At 44.6% G+C, this 17,084-nt stretch overlaps 1 protein-coding gene across 1 annotated transcript; it reads right to left on the bottom strand.

Annotated features, from left to right (window-relative positions):
• Positions 1 to 8,612: 8,612 nt before the first annotated feature.
• LOC129594465 (5-hydroxytryptamine receptor 1E-like) lies at positions 8,613 to 9,746 on the bottom strand. Its single transcript, XM_055491164.1, has one exon. The coding sequence runs from the start codon at positions 9,744 to 9,746 to the stop codon at positions 8,613 to 8,615; it is 1,134 nt and encodes a 377-aa protein (XP_055347139.1).
• Between the last annotated feature and the right edge of the window lie 7,338 nt (positions 9,747 to 17,084).

The following is a 17,084-nucleotide window of genomic DNA, read 5'->3' as shown; positions in this document are numbered from 1 at the left end:
GACCTTGTTGTCGATTGTCCGGGTTCGGTCTGGGTGCAGTCGATGCCACGGGCCTGGTACCAGTTGAGAACGTCACACTTGCGGACGTTCCCCCGAAGGCCATGGTTGTCGTTGCCGTGGATTGGGTCGGTACGTTAGGCGTAGCCGTCGACGTGTTCCGTTCTGGCTCCGGGGCCGAAGGGATTGGTGGCCTTCGCGGTATGCTCCCGGTGGACGGCGGCTCACCCTGGATGATTCCGACCATGTAGGTTTGGTCGGTGGACATCCCCGGTTGGCCTATTGGGCCAAGCAGGGGGTTGTCCCGGCGCAGGTAGTCATCAATCTGATGACACTTCTCCTGCGTCTGAGTAGTCTGGTACGACGGGGGTTGCTCGTTGAGCGACTCCTCGAGGTAGGACTTCTCTGCGTTAAGGCAGGCTACCTCGATTTCCCGTTCCTCCTTTTCTTGGAGGTATCCGCGGATGATCTTTGCCGCTTCGCAGTTGTACTCGAACATTTCGTTCGAGTATTCGATGAACTCCTTCTCTTTGGCCTCCAGTTGGGTGATCCGGGCTCTTTGAGCCTCGATGACCTTAAGGTTCTCCCGTCGGTCATTCTCGAACCGAGCGGTTTCGCTCCGGAGATGGTTATTGAGGCCGTAGATTTGGTCGGTAAGTTGGGCTTGGCATAGCCGAAGGTCCACGGCTATACCCTCCGGGTCATTCTGATTCAGCCGGAGGTTCTCGTAGGCCTGCCGGAGGACTTCGAGCTCTGATTGGAGCTCGTCGATTTCTCCTTCCAGGCCGATAATGCCCTGCTTTAACCGGTTGTTCTCCTCCCGGTATTCATCCACCCGGCCCAGCATGTCCAGCAGATAGGCCGAGGTAGCCTCCGAGTCGCTAAGGGTCATTAACCGCTCCTCCAAGTCGTGGCGGAGGGTGACCACTTCAGCGCGGGACTGCTCCAGCATATCCTGGAGTCGGACGACTTCGTTCTCGTCGTATCGGCAGGGCGCTTCAGTTGCTTGTAACTGGGCCTCTAGCCGTGCGATCTGCTGGTTTAGGTCACCGATAGCGGCGTTGGCGCTATCTAAGTCAGCCGTGGGCTTCTTGCGCTCACGCTGATGACCGTTTACCGTCTGTGATAAGACGTTCTCGGTCGACTCCACGATATTGTTTGCGGCCACGAGCTGATTCTGCAACTCGTAGATCCGTTGCCGAAGAACCTCCGGTTCGTGGATCTTCTCCGGAAGAGTCTTCGTCAGGTACCGATGGGGTGTGTAGTCCGAGACTCCGATGTGGGAACCAGGGTACTGCTTCGGTATCGGAGTCCTGAAGAACCCTTGCGAGCTGTCCGGACGTCCGGTCGCCTGATTGGGCAACACGGTATCGTCGAACACGTCGTCAGTCGGTGACGGTGTCTTACTGGCCCGGGGTTCCGAGGGTTCCGAGGGTTCAAACATGGATGGTGTCGGTGGAAGGTCCTCCATCGGCTTCTCCTTCTGAGGCGACGCGGATTTCGACTTCCGTGACGATTCCACCCGGCTGGTTTTAGTCGGTAAGGGTTCACTTCCCGGGGAGGGTCCGGTGACCGGGGTCTGTAGCCCGGTAGCCGAGGTTCCTTCGGTTCCGGACGGTGAAAACCGGAACTTGACCGGGGAAATGGCCTTTTTGGCCGGTGAAGTAGGGGTTGCAGACCGGGTTTTCGAGGTTCCGACCTGTTGGGTCGGGGTCCGAGCCCCGGTGTTAGGGGTCTTGCCCGGCTGCAGTGTCCCCGATGACGACTTCTGGTTTCCCGAAGTCGGCCTCGGTGAGTCCAATGTCCGAGTTGGGGTCCCGGTCGGGGGCTTCGGGTCCGGTGACGTCATCTTCGGAGTCCCCGAGGTCCGTTTCAGGTCCGGGGATGTCGATTTCCGGATGTTGACCGGAGACTTGGGGTTTCCAACCGGGGATACCGGGGTTTTGACCGGTGAACCCGCCTTGTGGGTTACCTCCCGGGCCGGTGGAACCTTCTCTCCAGTCTGGTTAGGGCTCTTCTGGGTCTGCCTCGGTTCCGTTCTGACTCCCATGCCACCCTGTTGGGGTGACACCGGGTCACCCATGTCTGGTGACTCCGCGGCACTGCTTAGTGTCGGGTCCGAGGCTGCACTGTCCGAGGACTTAGCCGGAGACAAGCTTGGCATGGCACCTATTGGGTGCCCATGTCCCGCTACAGGCTCCGGGTTCACCATGTCTTGGCCTATTGGGCCAAGCAGAACCTCCGGTTCAGCCTGTGATGGCTCCAAGAACGTCCGGTCATGGGCGTCCTCGAAGCTATCCTCCGGCGAATGGGTGAAACCGGCTCCCAGGATCCGCTGGTCTCGCTTCTCCTTGGCCGAGCTGGTTGACTTGTCCGATTTGTTGGACTTAGTCGACCGGTTGGAGTCCGATGATTTGGGCTCCGGTTTGCCCGGGCCGGCATGGCGGAATGTGTATCCGCCAGCCTGGTCACGTCGGGCATAACCGTTGTCGAACTTGCGAGCGTAGATGTCCTCCCGCTCAGACATGTCCAAGTATGGCTCTATTGGAGCCGTGAACTAGCCTCCGGGTTATCCCTTCGGCCGATGAAGTCCGGACTTATCCCTAATTGGGGACGTCCGAGATGAAGGGTCTTTGCCTTTAAGGTCCGAGGGTCCGAAGGTCCGGTGGGGTGGGGGTGATGTGGTGTGTGTACGTGTACTACTTGCAACTCAATACGATGTTAATACAGGGTACAGCTTACGTACGTCCTATACTACCGTACTGACCGCTATGACGTCACACTGCTAAGTGGTCTTGCGGATTGCTGCCTACGTCACGATTCTGCGTGCCGTGTGCAAATTTCGAAAAAAACAGTGACTCACTATGGGCCTTTAACACAGGGAATTTCCCCGCGATTCTGATTGGCTGATCTTAAGTATGGGATTTCGGCCAACGTGACGTCACAATTATTTTAAGATTTGAATTAATTATTTTCCGCGAAAATTAAATTCCGGAAAAATCGACAAAAATTCAGAAAAATTAATTTAGCCGACCAAAAATTGATTTGGCCGGGGGAAAGTTATTCCCGTAATTTTCCGAAAGTTGGAAAAGGTTGAAAACCCGAGTTCTAAGGGTCTTCACCGAGGCTCGAGGGTTCGACCTAGTAAGGCCGGCTAAACCCTAAATCTACCCGAAAATAGATGTTTTAAGCCCGTTTCTCCGGGTGAAAAAGGTTTTTAGCCATGCGAAACTAGTTTTCGCCGGTGAAAAATGGAAATGGCCCGGTTCTATCGGGTTCTTAAGGCTCTACGAGGGTCTTGAAGACCTGTTTACCGGGTGGGCACGGGTTGGGTGCCGTCCGTGAAGTCCGTGAGGGTCGATCCGCCGGATTCTCCGGGTGAAATCCTCCCGCAAGCGCTGTTAAAGTTGCGGGTGCGACTTAACGCAAAGGCGACCCCGATTGATGAGGGTTGGAAGGGTTCCGTCCGAGGCTGAGAGGGTTCCGCGGGATCGTTCCGTCCGCAGGTTCAGCCGGGCCAAGTCGTTCCGCTGGCCGTAGACGCGAGATCGTTCCGTCCGCGCGCAAGAGAAGGGTCCGCTAAGGCTTTCTGCCCGCAGAAGAGAGAAGAGAGACCAGACCGTTCTGGCTGGCGGCGATCAGATGGGGATGGGAACCGTTTTACCGATTCTCCCCTTTCTTCTCGTCGGCCGTTACGGCTGTAATTCTACACCGTCTTCTCAAATGGTCCGTCGAAGGAAAACACTGGATCTGCTATCATGTGACAGCAGGCGAACAAAGGCTCACGAGTGCGTGAGAACCAGGCTTTATTGAGGAAATCAATAAGGCAAGAACCAAAACACAAAGCACATGAAGGCTCGATGTGGCCAGTATCATGTCAAAACAGCAAGTCATACGCTAATGAATGAAAGTGAATGGCAGATCGAGCCATAACACAGAAAAGCCTAATGCGGCACTGGGCAGATCCAACACGAGCGAATGGCGAACGCTGATTGGCCGAGACGTCAAGCCGTAGGTGTGGCAAGGCGGAGTCGAGGCCAGTGATTCGGCGTCGACTAAGCGAGTGCGTGCAGGCGTGAGTGTGTGCGATATTGTGCACCACTGAGCCATGCACCGGAAGCGGGACTGTCGCTGGCTGCCATACTCGTAGGCTGCCATAGCGACTGGCCCAACATAAATGTTTAACAACTTGCTACATGTAAGTTCTTAACTTTATGTACGTAAATACATATCTGTACCACTATCACCTTGCAAAACACTGTATAAGAAACTCATATCGCAATCATGTTCCCTGTCTGTTACGTAAATGTGCTTCGGCTACACGAGGTGAGTCAGGACGCGTACACCTGAATGCATTAATTAATATTTTAAACTGTTTGGAATCTTCTTACATCAACTATTCCCGAACCGGAAGCTGCGAGCACGAAGAAAACATCTTGCGACCGTGATGCATTGTGCAAAAAAGACCATGTGTGGTTACTGGTATTATTTGCTTAGCACTTATCGTGTCCCTAAATTTTTTTTATTATTTTAAATGTTTTACATTTTTTAATTTTAAATATTTGCATTTGTATATCTTTTGTATTTCATATGGAAAAACCTGTCAGATTCTAACCAATCTGTTGAGAAAGTGAATGGCCCTCAAAAGAACAGATACAGAACAGCAATTTAAAGTTCTTGTGATACTATCTATATATGTGCTCAACATGTTTTCTTTGAAAAAAATAAACAAACGGTAAGAAAAAATTAAAATTTGTGTTACATATTACTGCACCCCGACAGCATGGCTTATCGACGTTATGGCTTTTGCAACAGGTTGCCTACGAGTCTACAGCAGTGACAGCCTGTGTACAGATAAGTCTGTGTTTTTGACTTGTAAACTTGTAACTCTGTGTTTTTGACAAAAACTTTTTGTCAATAGATACCACAATAATGTCAATGCTCTTTTTACTATAACTATGTCTTGGCGGTGACGTTGAGTGCAACAGAGGTGATATCCTTCATTGTGATGGCCAAAGGTGCTGCTGATTCCTTAGACAGTACTTCGTTGGTGACCACGGCGAATAATGCCAGCGCAGCAAAGGTCTAGAAATATTGCCAAAAATAAAGTGCGGCCTTTTAGATCTTATTATGATCTGCAAATTGCTTTATAACATTAAAACTTACAATGCAAGCTAGCGAGCGAGTAAAATGCAGGATGTTAGCCCCTTTGTATAACAGATGACGGTCAGTACTGGCCTTCAGGAAGCTCTTTAGCATAGAGCGCAAAGGTTTATGTATCTGTAATGTACAATTATTACTAAGTCAGACAAATGATCAACATCAGACATAAATAAACCTGGATCTGTCTGCACAGTAAGCACAGACAACTAGTAGCAATTAAGTCAACGAAGTACGTAGTCTTTAAGTTGCACTTACTGCCGGTTTAAGAATTTCCATAGACTCGATCAGTGCGAGACAATCATGAAGAACCACAGTAACGTGCTTGCTCTGCCAAAAAGCGTTATCAAAATAAAGCGTGATCAATGTTATAGAATACTCTGTTCATATACCGTCTACCTAAATGTCGACAGCTATAACTGGTCGATTTTCTACTAACCAGTCTGGCTGTAGTGAGTGGAAGTATTGCACTCAACTGATGTATACAAATACATAATGATTATTACCTGAAATCTTATGCTTACAAAAACGTTTCGAACCTCTTCATATGCAGGAACAAAAGGCCACATATAAACTGTGATATACGCCGTATAAACCACAGCTCCAACGGAATTCAACACAACCGTGGAAAGCAGCTTGTCAGAGCGATTGACGCTTGCCGCGATATAACCGCACACTGTAACCAGATCCAACCCATAAATAAAAAAAATGGCGACACCAAATTTCCGGCACACTTTATCACAAAGACGGCAAAGGTCAAGGTAGCGCAACTTGATGGTTGTGATCCTGGTTGTGGCCACAGCAAACGCCATGCTGATATCCTGCTGGGTGATCGCGAAAACTTTCGTGGTAGCTGTCAACGAGCGTAGGTTATCCACCTCCAGGATAACAGACTCCTTTAAGATGGCACAGCAATCTCCCGACATTTTGGCAATCATTGCAACGGATATGAACAACAACTGACCCATGCAAAACAAAAGCGAGACACAGAAACACCACCACGCTGTGAACAGCCACCAGCGCATATGGATCGATAATGGTCGCAGCGCTCCGTCGTCCATCCAGGAAATGCCCGTTAGCTGCATGTGGTGTACGCAACGGGATGCTTCCCATCCGATTTGCAGTATTATTGCAAAGAAAATCATAACGTGATTGGTGTCCTTAAAAGTTTGCCGCCTTGTATACAGTTTATCGTATTCGTTTTGGAAGCACTGACTCAACAGATAGTTTGCTTCGTTTAGCAGGTTTTTCCACGACGCTTTTCTTGCATAGAGAACGGTGGCAACAATAGCGGCGCGGAACGACACGGCTGTCCAGGGCAAGCAGGCAATAATCGCTGTAAAAGACCGATGATGAGGTAGGTCCACAATGCGTTGGGCGGCGATGGACAGATTTAAAAATGCGAAGACCCAACTGGCTAACAGCCAAAAGAATGTACAGAGGTGCGACAGATCGTCCAAGTTTGCCATACAGCGGCTGCGATCTGTGTCTAATATACTGTGGCTTCGGTAGTAGAACCCGAAGATTTTGAACAAGATGATTTGCACTCGTAAATTTCCGCTGAACAAACCCGCTGCAACTGCCATGGCTGGATCGCAAAGATCTCTAAATCATGGACTGTTTTCGGGGTCCTTCGCCAGCAAATGTTCCCTGATGCGACAAAGCACATAGAATGGAATATTTAGAAGCTCTTGCTCGGTTACATTTTTGTCGCATGAAAACTAAGACCGAAAAAGAAGTAAAAGGTCATCACACGAAACTTCAAATTTTGTGGAACTGGTACGATTATCCGCCACGATTGCTATTAAATTAAATTGCTTCGGTTAAGCTGTAAAAACCGGAAAATACCACTACAAGTACTACAAGATACCAGCACTGCAAACTGCAGTGCAATGTTGACTTGTGAAATGGCTGGTTTGGTATTGCATTACAGACCTTTTTATGGATTCACTGCTTCGGCATGTTCGGTATGTTGACTTAGCGGCTTGATCCCGGACTTGCATTGTGGATCTTCCTTTCAGTAAACTCGACTAGATCGCGAATAATACAACATAATACAATGTTTGTCGCGCCAGTGCTCTTCCGCCTGCATAACTGAATCTTTTAAAAGAAAAAATAATATGCACTTTTTTGTAGAAGAGCAACAGAATCAAGGGTTTTACACTAAAACACGCATAAGCATTGTTTAGGCGTCTGCGCTTGGAAATGTGTACCTTTCTGTCGTTAGCCGATACATTATTTAAAAGTATTACCTAACTAGTAAAGGTAGCAAAACCAAATAATTAGTACCAAATAATTAATACCTTATTGCACAGGCATTAATACTCTGTGTATTTTACCATGCATAAAAAGATTTAAGTATTGGAAACAAAAACAAATATTTGATTTTTGTTTCAAATAACAAGTAATGTTGTTGTTTGTTGTTTCATAATTTTTGCTGTTATGTTACAGTAAACCGATCTTACTGGAGTTCCTCGAAAGAATTTCAAAATAATTATTTTTCGGAATAATTCGGCTGCTCGAACAATCTCTTTAGATTAACTAGCTTATCGCATAGGCAGCTCATGGAAAACTGATTTTGTAATTCTTTACAGTAATCTGATGTCATAACGCCTTTTCCTGCATACGTACAATGGGCATCGCGGTTCGCAGCTTGTTCCATGATTTAACATCTTCCGGGCGATCGTATGTCGTCATATGAGCAGATGAGTTGACGTCGCAAAAAAGCCGGATGCAACCATACTCTTCTCCGTAATGGGATAGTTTGTACCTGCTACGCCATGCACTGACGTTGTCAACGCAAAACCGATATCTGTACTTCCGACGACGCAGTCCCATTTCGCAAAAAATAATTAACTGATGGTGACTTAGCAGATTATGGGCTGCTCGTATTAATATGTTTTATACTGCACATCGTGTGCACATTGGAACCTGTGCATGTGACTACTAAAACTGGACACAGTGGACAGTGTGCACTTAAGTAATCTTTTACTGGAAACTGATATTTTTATTACATGAAACTCTCGCACCTCCAGCGAATGCTGTGCAGTTCATCGCTGTTCACCAGCGCTGCAAACTCCAGTATTACTTTACTAATCACGTTAACCCATGCTAACAGATTTCTGATACAGGTCCCAGCTATTCTTACGCAGTAAATCAGAACAGCTTGCAAATTACGTACTACATAATTTTATTTGCCCAATCATAATATCAGCACCAAATGCTAAAGTTTCGCTAGATCAAACGTGAATGCGAACAAGGTACATGCAACTGCAAGGCAAAAAATACAGGATGGGGTACTAAAGTGGTTGGTGCATATAATTACGATCATAGGCTGGAAAAGTGCAAATTTAGGAACATTTGCAGCTGGACGAGATCAGTGCACGGAATGGGATGAATACTACTGTAAACCATAATGGCGTTTTGGAGTATCCAAGGCTCATTACTTCTACTAATTACTTCCTGCTGAAACCAGCACCCCGAGATCGCCAAATACCCCCCACAGCCTCGCGCCAGTCTTTTGACGCCAACAAGCACAGCAACGGACTGATAGTGCAATCCATGTCGAAAAAGAAACCAGTAACATTCAGTAAAGTGAAATTAAAGTACTTTCCCGACATGGCTAAGATATACGCCACATGCGCCGGTGTCCACAGCAGTGTCGCGCTAATCAACAGCGTGGTCAGTACGGCAAAATGCCGGGTTCCGCTCGCTCTGGTGGCTCTGCTCTGCGGAGCCGGGTGCGGACTATACGTCTCGTTGCGGCGATCTTTAGTGCGCATCGGCATTTTTACACTGCGCAATGTGCCGGTCGAACCGGAATCCGTCTGGCTACGCGACACCAGCGTGGATACCGTGGCTTTGGAGGCCGCCTGGCTACCGCCCCCGGTAGATTGCCCAATCTGCGCTTTGTTTTTCATCACTTTATGCACCTTGTAATAAATAAACGGATAAATCCCGATTACCAGCAGTTGCGGGACGAGATGGATGACCACGCCATACAGAAGAAAATACACCGACTTCTTCGCACCGAATCCTAATAAACACAGCCGGATCTGCTCAGGATTGCGATTATAGATGCTTTCGGTTATAAATCCCAACAGCGACCAGGCATTGACAAACACGATCACGGAAATTACTAGAGCAGCGGCGACTTTTTTGTTATGATGGGTACGATAATTATTCGGGAAGGTAACGGCCCAGAACCGGTTAACACTGATCAGCACTTGGATGTACGTGACGACGGGGGAGATGGTCTGGGCGCAGTATAAGGTCAGCAGGCAGTAGAAATCGCCCAGAAACCATGATATATTTAAGTTGGTCGTGATTTTGGCGATACCGTTCGTGAGGGCCTTAATAAGGTCACAGACGGACATACTGACCACGTACACGGAGAACGGTGTTCGCAGGCTCGCGGTTGTGCAGTAGACCGATATGAAGAATGGGTGGAAGGTGTAGCTGAAGAGCGTCAGGATGCCGAACAAGTAGCCTATATATGCTGTGCTAGTATGCGGAGTTCCGGTCATCGAGGAGATGTTAGTCGCATTCCGCATTAATGTTTCCAGTTTTGTAATGTTTGAAACGTTCATTGTGACGGCAAGATGCTGCTGTTTAGTTGCGTGCAAGCTAGGCACGATTAACTGCAGGAAACGTAGAAAACGTTGCTGGAAGTAACGGAAGTAAAATGAAGCAGGGATTCGTGTAACAGCGACGGCGCGTGAGTAGTCTCAGCCCTCTTCAGCACGGGCTTGTCATCCTTGAGCACCGTGAGAGGCGCAGTTAATTGCAAGAAAAGTGGACAAATAACCGTAAAATCACTGAAGAAAGTCAGAACAGAAATTCACGTAATATTCACAGAGACGGCGCGTAATATTTATCCAGCTTCTCCAGTTATAAGCTTGTCAGTATGGAGAGGTAACAAATTCCTACCCGATAGTTAGTATACAGTAGATAATTATCTCAGTATACCTTCCATTTCCGCCGAGTACATTCTGTTCTCATGTAAAAAAGGGAGATTCCGTAACAAATATCCTGTTTTCGCAGATCCCGTGTTACCGTTTTCCAGACATCATGATCGTAAATTAATATTTGTCAAGGTCACATTCCCTCGCGATATAACATCTGCGTCGATATTTATAAAATAAAACTACTTCAGAAAGTCAAAATTAGGGGCTGCAGCCCGCACGATTGCGACTTAAAGACCGGAAAGTCTGCAGACAGGAAAGTCTGCAGTTTTACAGGAAAGTCTGCAGAATGTGATGCAGCATCTATGTAATTTGCTAGATTGCGTCGGACATCAGGTTCACGCTAAAGATTGATTTATAACCGTGATTAAAATCACAGCTTAACTTTGCTCATGCTAATCTGAGGTGTGGTGGTAAGCATTCATTAGACTGCAACATTTGGCGTAGTTTTTGTGATTATTCCCGGCTGCAGTGCTGCTTAGCCCTTTTAATCGGTATCACAACCGGGATGTTTTCGTGGGCACACTATACGAAACGAAGCAAATTTAATGATCAGTAAACTACTTCCATTAAAATCGGCTAACTAATTCAACATGACCAAAGTATTCTACTATGTTTATTAGCCAGGGCAAAACATTGTCTACTCTTCGATAGCGAGACGGGACACCGGACACCGAAAGCGCATGATTGTGAAACGAAACTAAGCAATATCCACAACTGTGATATCCACAACTGTCATCGGTGGAGTATAGCAAAAACAACGTATCTATAGTACTGTAGCATTGTGGAATTTGTGGTATGTGGATCAATGCAACCGAGGCGCTTCGCTTGATATACCTGGCACATACATACATACATACAAAACTTTTTCGTTTGTTTCAGTTAAAATAAAACTGCGTTGCATTACTGTTGCTGTTAATTAAAATTATTGTTAATTTAAATTAAATTAAAATTATTATTTAAATTAAAATTACTGTTAATTATGCCATATCTGAAACACTGTAAAATCGAATCTTCAAAAATAGGATAATTCATATTTGATACTTTCAGTTAACTTTACGCTTTGCTTTACATTCAATTTTGCATACCAGGCACGAACATTCGTTCTTGAAATAAATGCAGAGTGCGCACGTTGGAGACACCAGGTTCCAAAAAACACCGGTTGCCACCTTGTTTACGCAGAATTGACCAGTAGGGAAAAACCGGGAATGTGCACAAACACGTGTTTATGGTGCTTCAGATAAGGGTATTACCCAGAAACAAGGCGCAGGCATTTTAAAATTTGCTCACTGTCTTAAACTGCTTTGCAACGTCGGCATGCTAGACGTCGCGATGCGCCGAAATCAGTAGCTGTCTACGTTTTGAAGTGGTCTTGACAGTTAATTCTATTGCTAAGACAAACGCGCAATATTTCGTATATAAGCGGCGGTTATTATGACGAGGCCTCATTGCATTCCTTGGTTTGTCTATCCAAAGCCGCGCCGACTACCCAAACATTCAAAGTCTCTCGCAATTCGCATACGCTCGCAACAATGAATGCTGCACTGATTTTCCTCGTCCTGGCAGGTAAAAATTGCTCACTTCATGGTGTCGAATATATGTTTTTCTCCTATATAATTATTGTATTTTAGAGTGGTCGCAGTGTTGCACGCCCGTCCCCAAGGAGGTCAACCAAGTTCACAACAAATTAGACAGCAAGGTGGCAAACCACAAGGAGCGGGACAACAACCAAGCGGCCAGCAGAATAGCCGGCAAGGTGATAAGCCAGGCAATCAGCAGAGTAGTCAAGGTGGTCAACAACAAGGCGGACAGCAACAAGATCCGCAAGGTGGACAATCCCAAGAAACCCAGCAATACGGTCAACAAGGAGGCTCTCAAGGTAATCAAGGGGCATCGCAGTCTGGTCAAAGCGGCCAACAAGGAGGCGGGCAGCCATCCCAACAGCCTGGCCAAAAAGCTGGTAAACCACCCGTCTACCTTTTGGTCAGATTTTAGTACTGAAATGACAAAGATTTATGATTTTGCACAATGCTGAGATTAAAGATGATTTTGGTTTTTGTGTTTACGAGTACTTTACTTTTGCTGTCTCGCGCATGAAGAATCTATTGCCGCTTAATCCCGTTTCCTTTGTATTCCAAGTACGTTTTCCTGCCGTTTAGGAAACCTATATTGTTAAGTCGTACAGAAATTCTCATCCAAAAGAATTAAGATTACAGAATCAATTTAAAGCTGTTTCAAAAGCTATATAGTGAATAATTATGTTAGTATTGGAAAACCGTTATCATTGTAAAACCAGGAGTACAGAATGCCATTAATAAATAGCACATACTATAATATCGTACTCCTTTCGTACCTAACGACAAAATTTTGCAGCATCGGGGAAGCTATGTAAACTGCTTATGGTACAGTCGTACAGATGAGCTTACAGATAATGAGAAAACAATAAATGAAAATGAAAAAACAACAAAATTTTTAAATTTCGTAATTAACAACTCTTCTAATTCGCTCTGACATTCAACAGCGCATAAAGTACCCTACTAGCGGCATTTCCACACTGAATTTCAGTACCACTATCACCATTTTCCAAAACACTGTATAAAATACACGTCTCGCGTTTCTTTTTTTGTCTGCTGTGAAATATGCTGCGGCTTCCCGAGATCAGTCAAGACTCGCATATCTGAATCCATTAAAATTTTAAACTATTTGGAATTTTCTGCAGCAACAATTAGCTAACCGGATGTTGCGCGTAAACATTTTATCACGCCAGTGTATACAAATCTTCTGGTTACAGAACGCAGCAAAACTATAGCCAATTGCAAGCAGTGTATTTGTGATGAATGCTCGAAGGTGAACGTTTTCGTGCATATGGTCACAAATTTAATGCCATGTACCGGGTCCTTAAAGAAGTTCGGATACGATAGCTTCCGATTCCGACGATTGTCCCCATTCGATAGCGACGATTGTCCCCATTATACATGTTTGTATTAGAGGTCAAGAAGAACAACGCATGCACCAAATTTTGTCGGGTACTGTGTTCAACAACTAAGTTCGCCGCCAATGAAAATGTATATGTGCATGTCGATTACGAGTACACGATGCATTACATTTACATTTGTATTTACATTTGTATTTACATTTGTATTTGTTAAGTGCAATTTCATCTACGGAATCTGCATGGAATCTGGGTCAGTATTATAAAATACAGAAGGTGAAACAATGTTTTAGACAACCAACCAACAACGTTCCTTACACTCACAAGGTGTGTACGCTAGAAATGGTCTTCGGTGCTCCACGGGACATGGCGGAATTACTTTACTGGGATAGTATAAGATTCAAAGTTTAATTTGATGGTGGCAACAGAACCTTTATTTGACGAAAAAGAAGAATGTTGTTTTGACAATAATGTGGTGTACGTTTTGTACGAAGTACTGCAGTAATAAACCTTGGCACTATGTAATATTAATGCAATTAATTTTCATTCTATTCCACATTTTTTAATTTTTTAACCTTATTACGACTACACCGCCGCTGTCTACGCCAAGACAGCCTAAGCGAAGCAACGCATGGATCTGTACACATATGTATGTACGATACAAGTACTACTGTATAATAACTAGTACTTACTCTAGACGTGTAAAGTAACGTCGGGGAAAAGGTGACAATTTGACACGCGTAAAGTTGTAAGCAGGAGGATCGTTCAAAGCACGGGATGCTTGAAGAGTCATGTCAGTTTCCCGGCGCTAATTTCACCCGTCATACAAACTTTATTTACGGAAGCATAAAACAGCGATGTTGAAATTAAATGCCGGCCTTTGCCACACTTTTTAGACAGTTCCGGGATTTATGAGAGTCGATATAAGAAAAAATCGGGATCTAACCAAACATCCGTGTCCCGATTCAGGAGCAATCAACAAAATATGGATTCAACACGCGAAAGTCGCACTCAGTCAACTGACCCGCCCTACTGTACAACAAATTAACTTCATTTGTTCGGCACCTTCTTAACGAATCACCAGCACATGCAAACTACACAAGGTTGGCGCAGTATACAGACTCTGTACATGCAGCAACATCGCTTTAAGCAATTGACCGTAGATCAATCCAAACTGGTACGCAGAAGTTCCAACCCCGTACTTTTCAATTTTTTTGTAAGATATTTAATCCTGTTAGTGGAAATTAATCGATCAAACATATGGATATCTATGTAATAAGTATAAGCATCAAAATTTACATTTTTTCGTAAATGTTTATACTGCGCATACGCATATGTAAGTTAATGCAATATCATTTACTGTACTTCTATACAAGCACTTTGCAGAGCCTGAAAGAAATCGGCATCACCGAGGCTTTGGTCTTACTGAATAGCACCGGCGAAAGAACCCTGAAAATTAAGTACATACATAAGATCGGATCCGACATGGAATCTGGTGCACTTTCTTGATTCTCCAGCGGTACCACTACCCACACAAAAATTCAAGTGTTTTAAATGCTGACTCTGCAGTAGCGTTGCTTATTTATTATCCAAAGAACTGGGTATTAAATGGTGTCGTGTTTACTGGAATTACAATAGTAGTGTCATTGCTATAATTTAATACTGTACCTTTTAATTTCAGCACAGTACATATTCCTTGAACCAGTAACCCTCCTAAATTCTTCTCCGTTGCAACAGTATTATCACAGCATCTTTACTATAGCATTATAAGCCTACGACTGCTGTAGCTTCGGATCAAAAAAGTAGTTAACTTGAATAACGTACTGCAATATTCTACAGTCTGATTACGAGACGGTCCCATAATCGTGCACAAAAAACTCTTACAAGCCATACAGAATAACAATCCGATGCACTTCTACAATATTAATACCTGCACAAAATTCAAATATGAATTCACTAATGAGTATGTTATCAATGGTGCCAGGAAATAACCGGCAAATGTCAGAATAAATCCTGCCTTGTAACTCGAATTCGGAAATGGAAAACAAAACATTATCGTACTGAACAACCGCTACTCGAGTAGACGTTGATTGCAGGCCTTTAAAATAAGGAATCAGCTCTTCTTCAACACAGGAAGACTGTCTCCTTATATTTAGCGACTCACCAGTACTTGAAAAACCGCGTTCGCTTTGCATCTTCTCCGGAGATAAAAAGCGGAAATCGAATGGTTTACAACTTTGTATCATTGGCTACAATCTGATGCATGGGACTGGGAGTAACGCAGTTGGCGCCATCTCTGATGTTGACGGTGCGGTGCGAGGATTTGCTGTAAGCCGATCGGCCTACAGCAAAACATTTTATCTTTGAGTGCGCTAGTCTGGGTATAAAAGCGCAAGTTTTTGAGCGTAGCAAAAGGTATGACTACTTGAATATGAGTATATAACAATGTAAGCGGAAGTATGATTATGGTGATATGACGATTAGTATGGGTATAATTATTAATTTTATCGGTATGAGGGCAATTATGAGTATGAGACTCCTACAATACCTAGAGCTAGCAGCCTACGAATTTGGTACCATGTACCGGGTCACCTCCATTAAATGGTGCATCGTTTGATAGTTTGACGATAGCTCTATCCTACGATTAGCCCACAGTGATTGCATGGGTGTATATACTAGTACTAAAGGTCAGAAGAACAACGCATGTAGCAAATTTTTTCGAGTTGTGTGTTTAGTAACTACTAAGGTCGCCGCTAATGAATCGAATATGCAGATGTGTGTCAAATACGAGCACACGTCGCATAAACTTTTGTTAAATACAATTTCATCTATGGATTACGGAATCTGCATGGAATCTGAGTCAGTATTATAAAAAAGGTAAAACAATGCTTTTAACCTTTCACAAAGGTGTGTATGTGTGTGCTAGAAGTGGTCTATGGTGCTCCATGGGGCATTGCGGATTAACTTTAGTGGGAACGTATAAAATTCAAAGTTTGCAAAAATTAATATGATCGCAAGTCCACCTTTGCATCTGACAAAAAACATTTTATTTTGGCAAAATTAATGTGGTGTTCGTTTTCTGTAATCGCGGTAATAATTCTGAATACTATGTAATTGTAATGTGATTGATTTTCATCTTATTCCACGTTGTTCACAGCCGGCGCTGCAGTCCCACCAGTTGGCAAACACCGGCCTGATTTAACCGAAAAGTTTTACGAGGATAATGCAGAAATTTTAAGACTTCGCATCTATACGGGATAAACTCGGCAAGGACAAATTAGCGGTATGCGATAAAGTATAAACAAGCACAACAGCAGCCAGCCAACAAACAGCCTGTCCGAGCAACGAATCTGTACAAAAAGTGTAAAATATATACACAGTACAAGTACTTACTCCAGACGTGTAAAGCGACTTTAGAGAAGAGGCTATAATTTGACACGCGTAAAGCTGTAAGCAGGAGCACAGTTCAAAGCACGGGATACTTGAAGAGTTCATGTCAATTTCCTGACGGTAATTTTATCCGTTACATGAACTTCGTTTGCGGAAGCATGTAACACGATGTTAAAATTTCAAACGCCGGCTTTTTGCGGCACTTTTTAGACGATTCCGGGATATGAGAATCGATATAAGAAAAAAACCGGGATTAGACCAAACATCCGTGATCCCGATTCAGAAGAGAAGCAATCAACAAAATATGGATTCAACACGCGGAAGTCGCACACACTCAAATGCACTGCCCTACTGTATAGCAAATCAAATTATTTATACGGCACCTTCTCTTAATGAATCACGTGCAACCGCAAAGTACAGAAGGTTGGCGCAGTGTACATGCAGCAGCCTCGCTAGGCTTTAAGCAATTGACCGTAGATCAATCCAAATCGGTGCGCAGAAGTTCCGACTTCATACTTTTCCTTTTTCTAGAATATTTAATCCTGTTAGTGGAAATTAAATCGATCAAACATATATCTATATAACAGCTATAAGCGTCGAAAATTTAAATATTTTCGTGAATGTTTATGCTGCACATGGGG

Source organism: Paramacrobiotus metropolitanus, unplaced genomic scaffold (assembly GCF_019649055.1).
Source record: "Paramacrobiotus metropolitanus isolate TYO unplaced genomic scaffold, Prichtersi_v1.0 Parri_scaffold0000068, whole genome shotgun sequence".
Taxonomy (NCBI): domain Eukaryota; kingdom Metazoa; phylum Tardigrada; class Eutardigrada; order Parachela; family Macrobiotidae; genus Paramacrobiotus; species Paramacrobiotus metropolitanus.
This window is presented reverse-complemented; position numbering and strand designations above follow the sequence as displayed.

What these genes read in the sequence shown, in the direction of transcription:
- LOC129594465 (XM_055491164.1), bottom strand. Translation starts at nt 9,746, where the DNA reads ATGAACGTTTCAAACATTACAAAACTGGAAACATTAATGCGGAATGCG.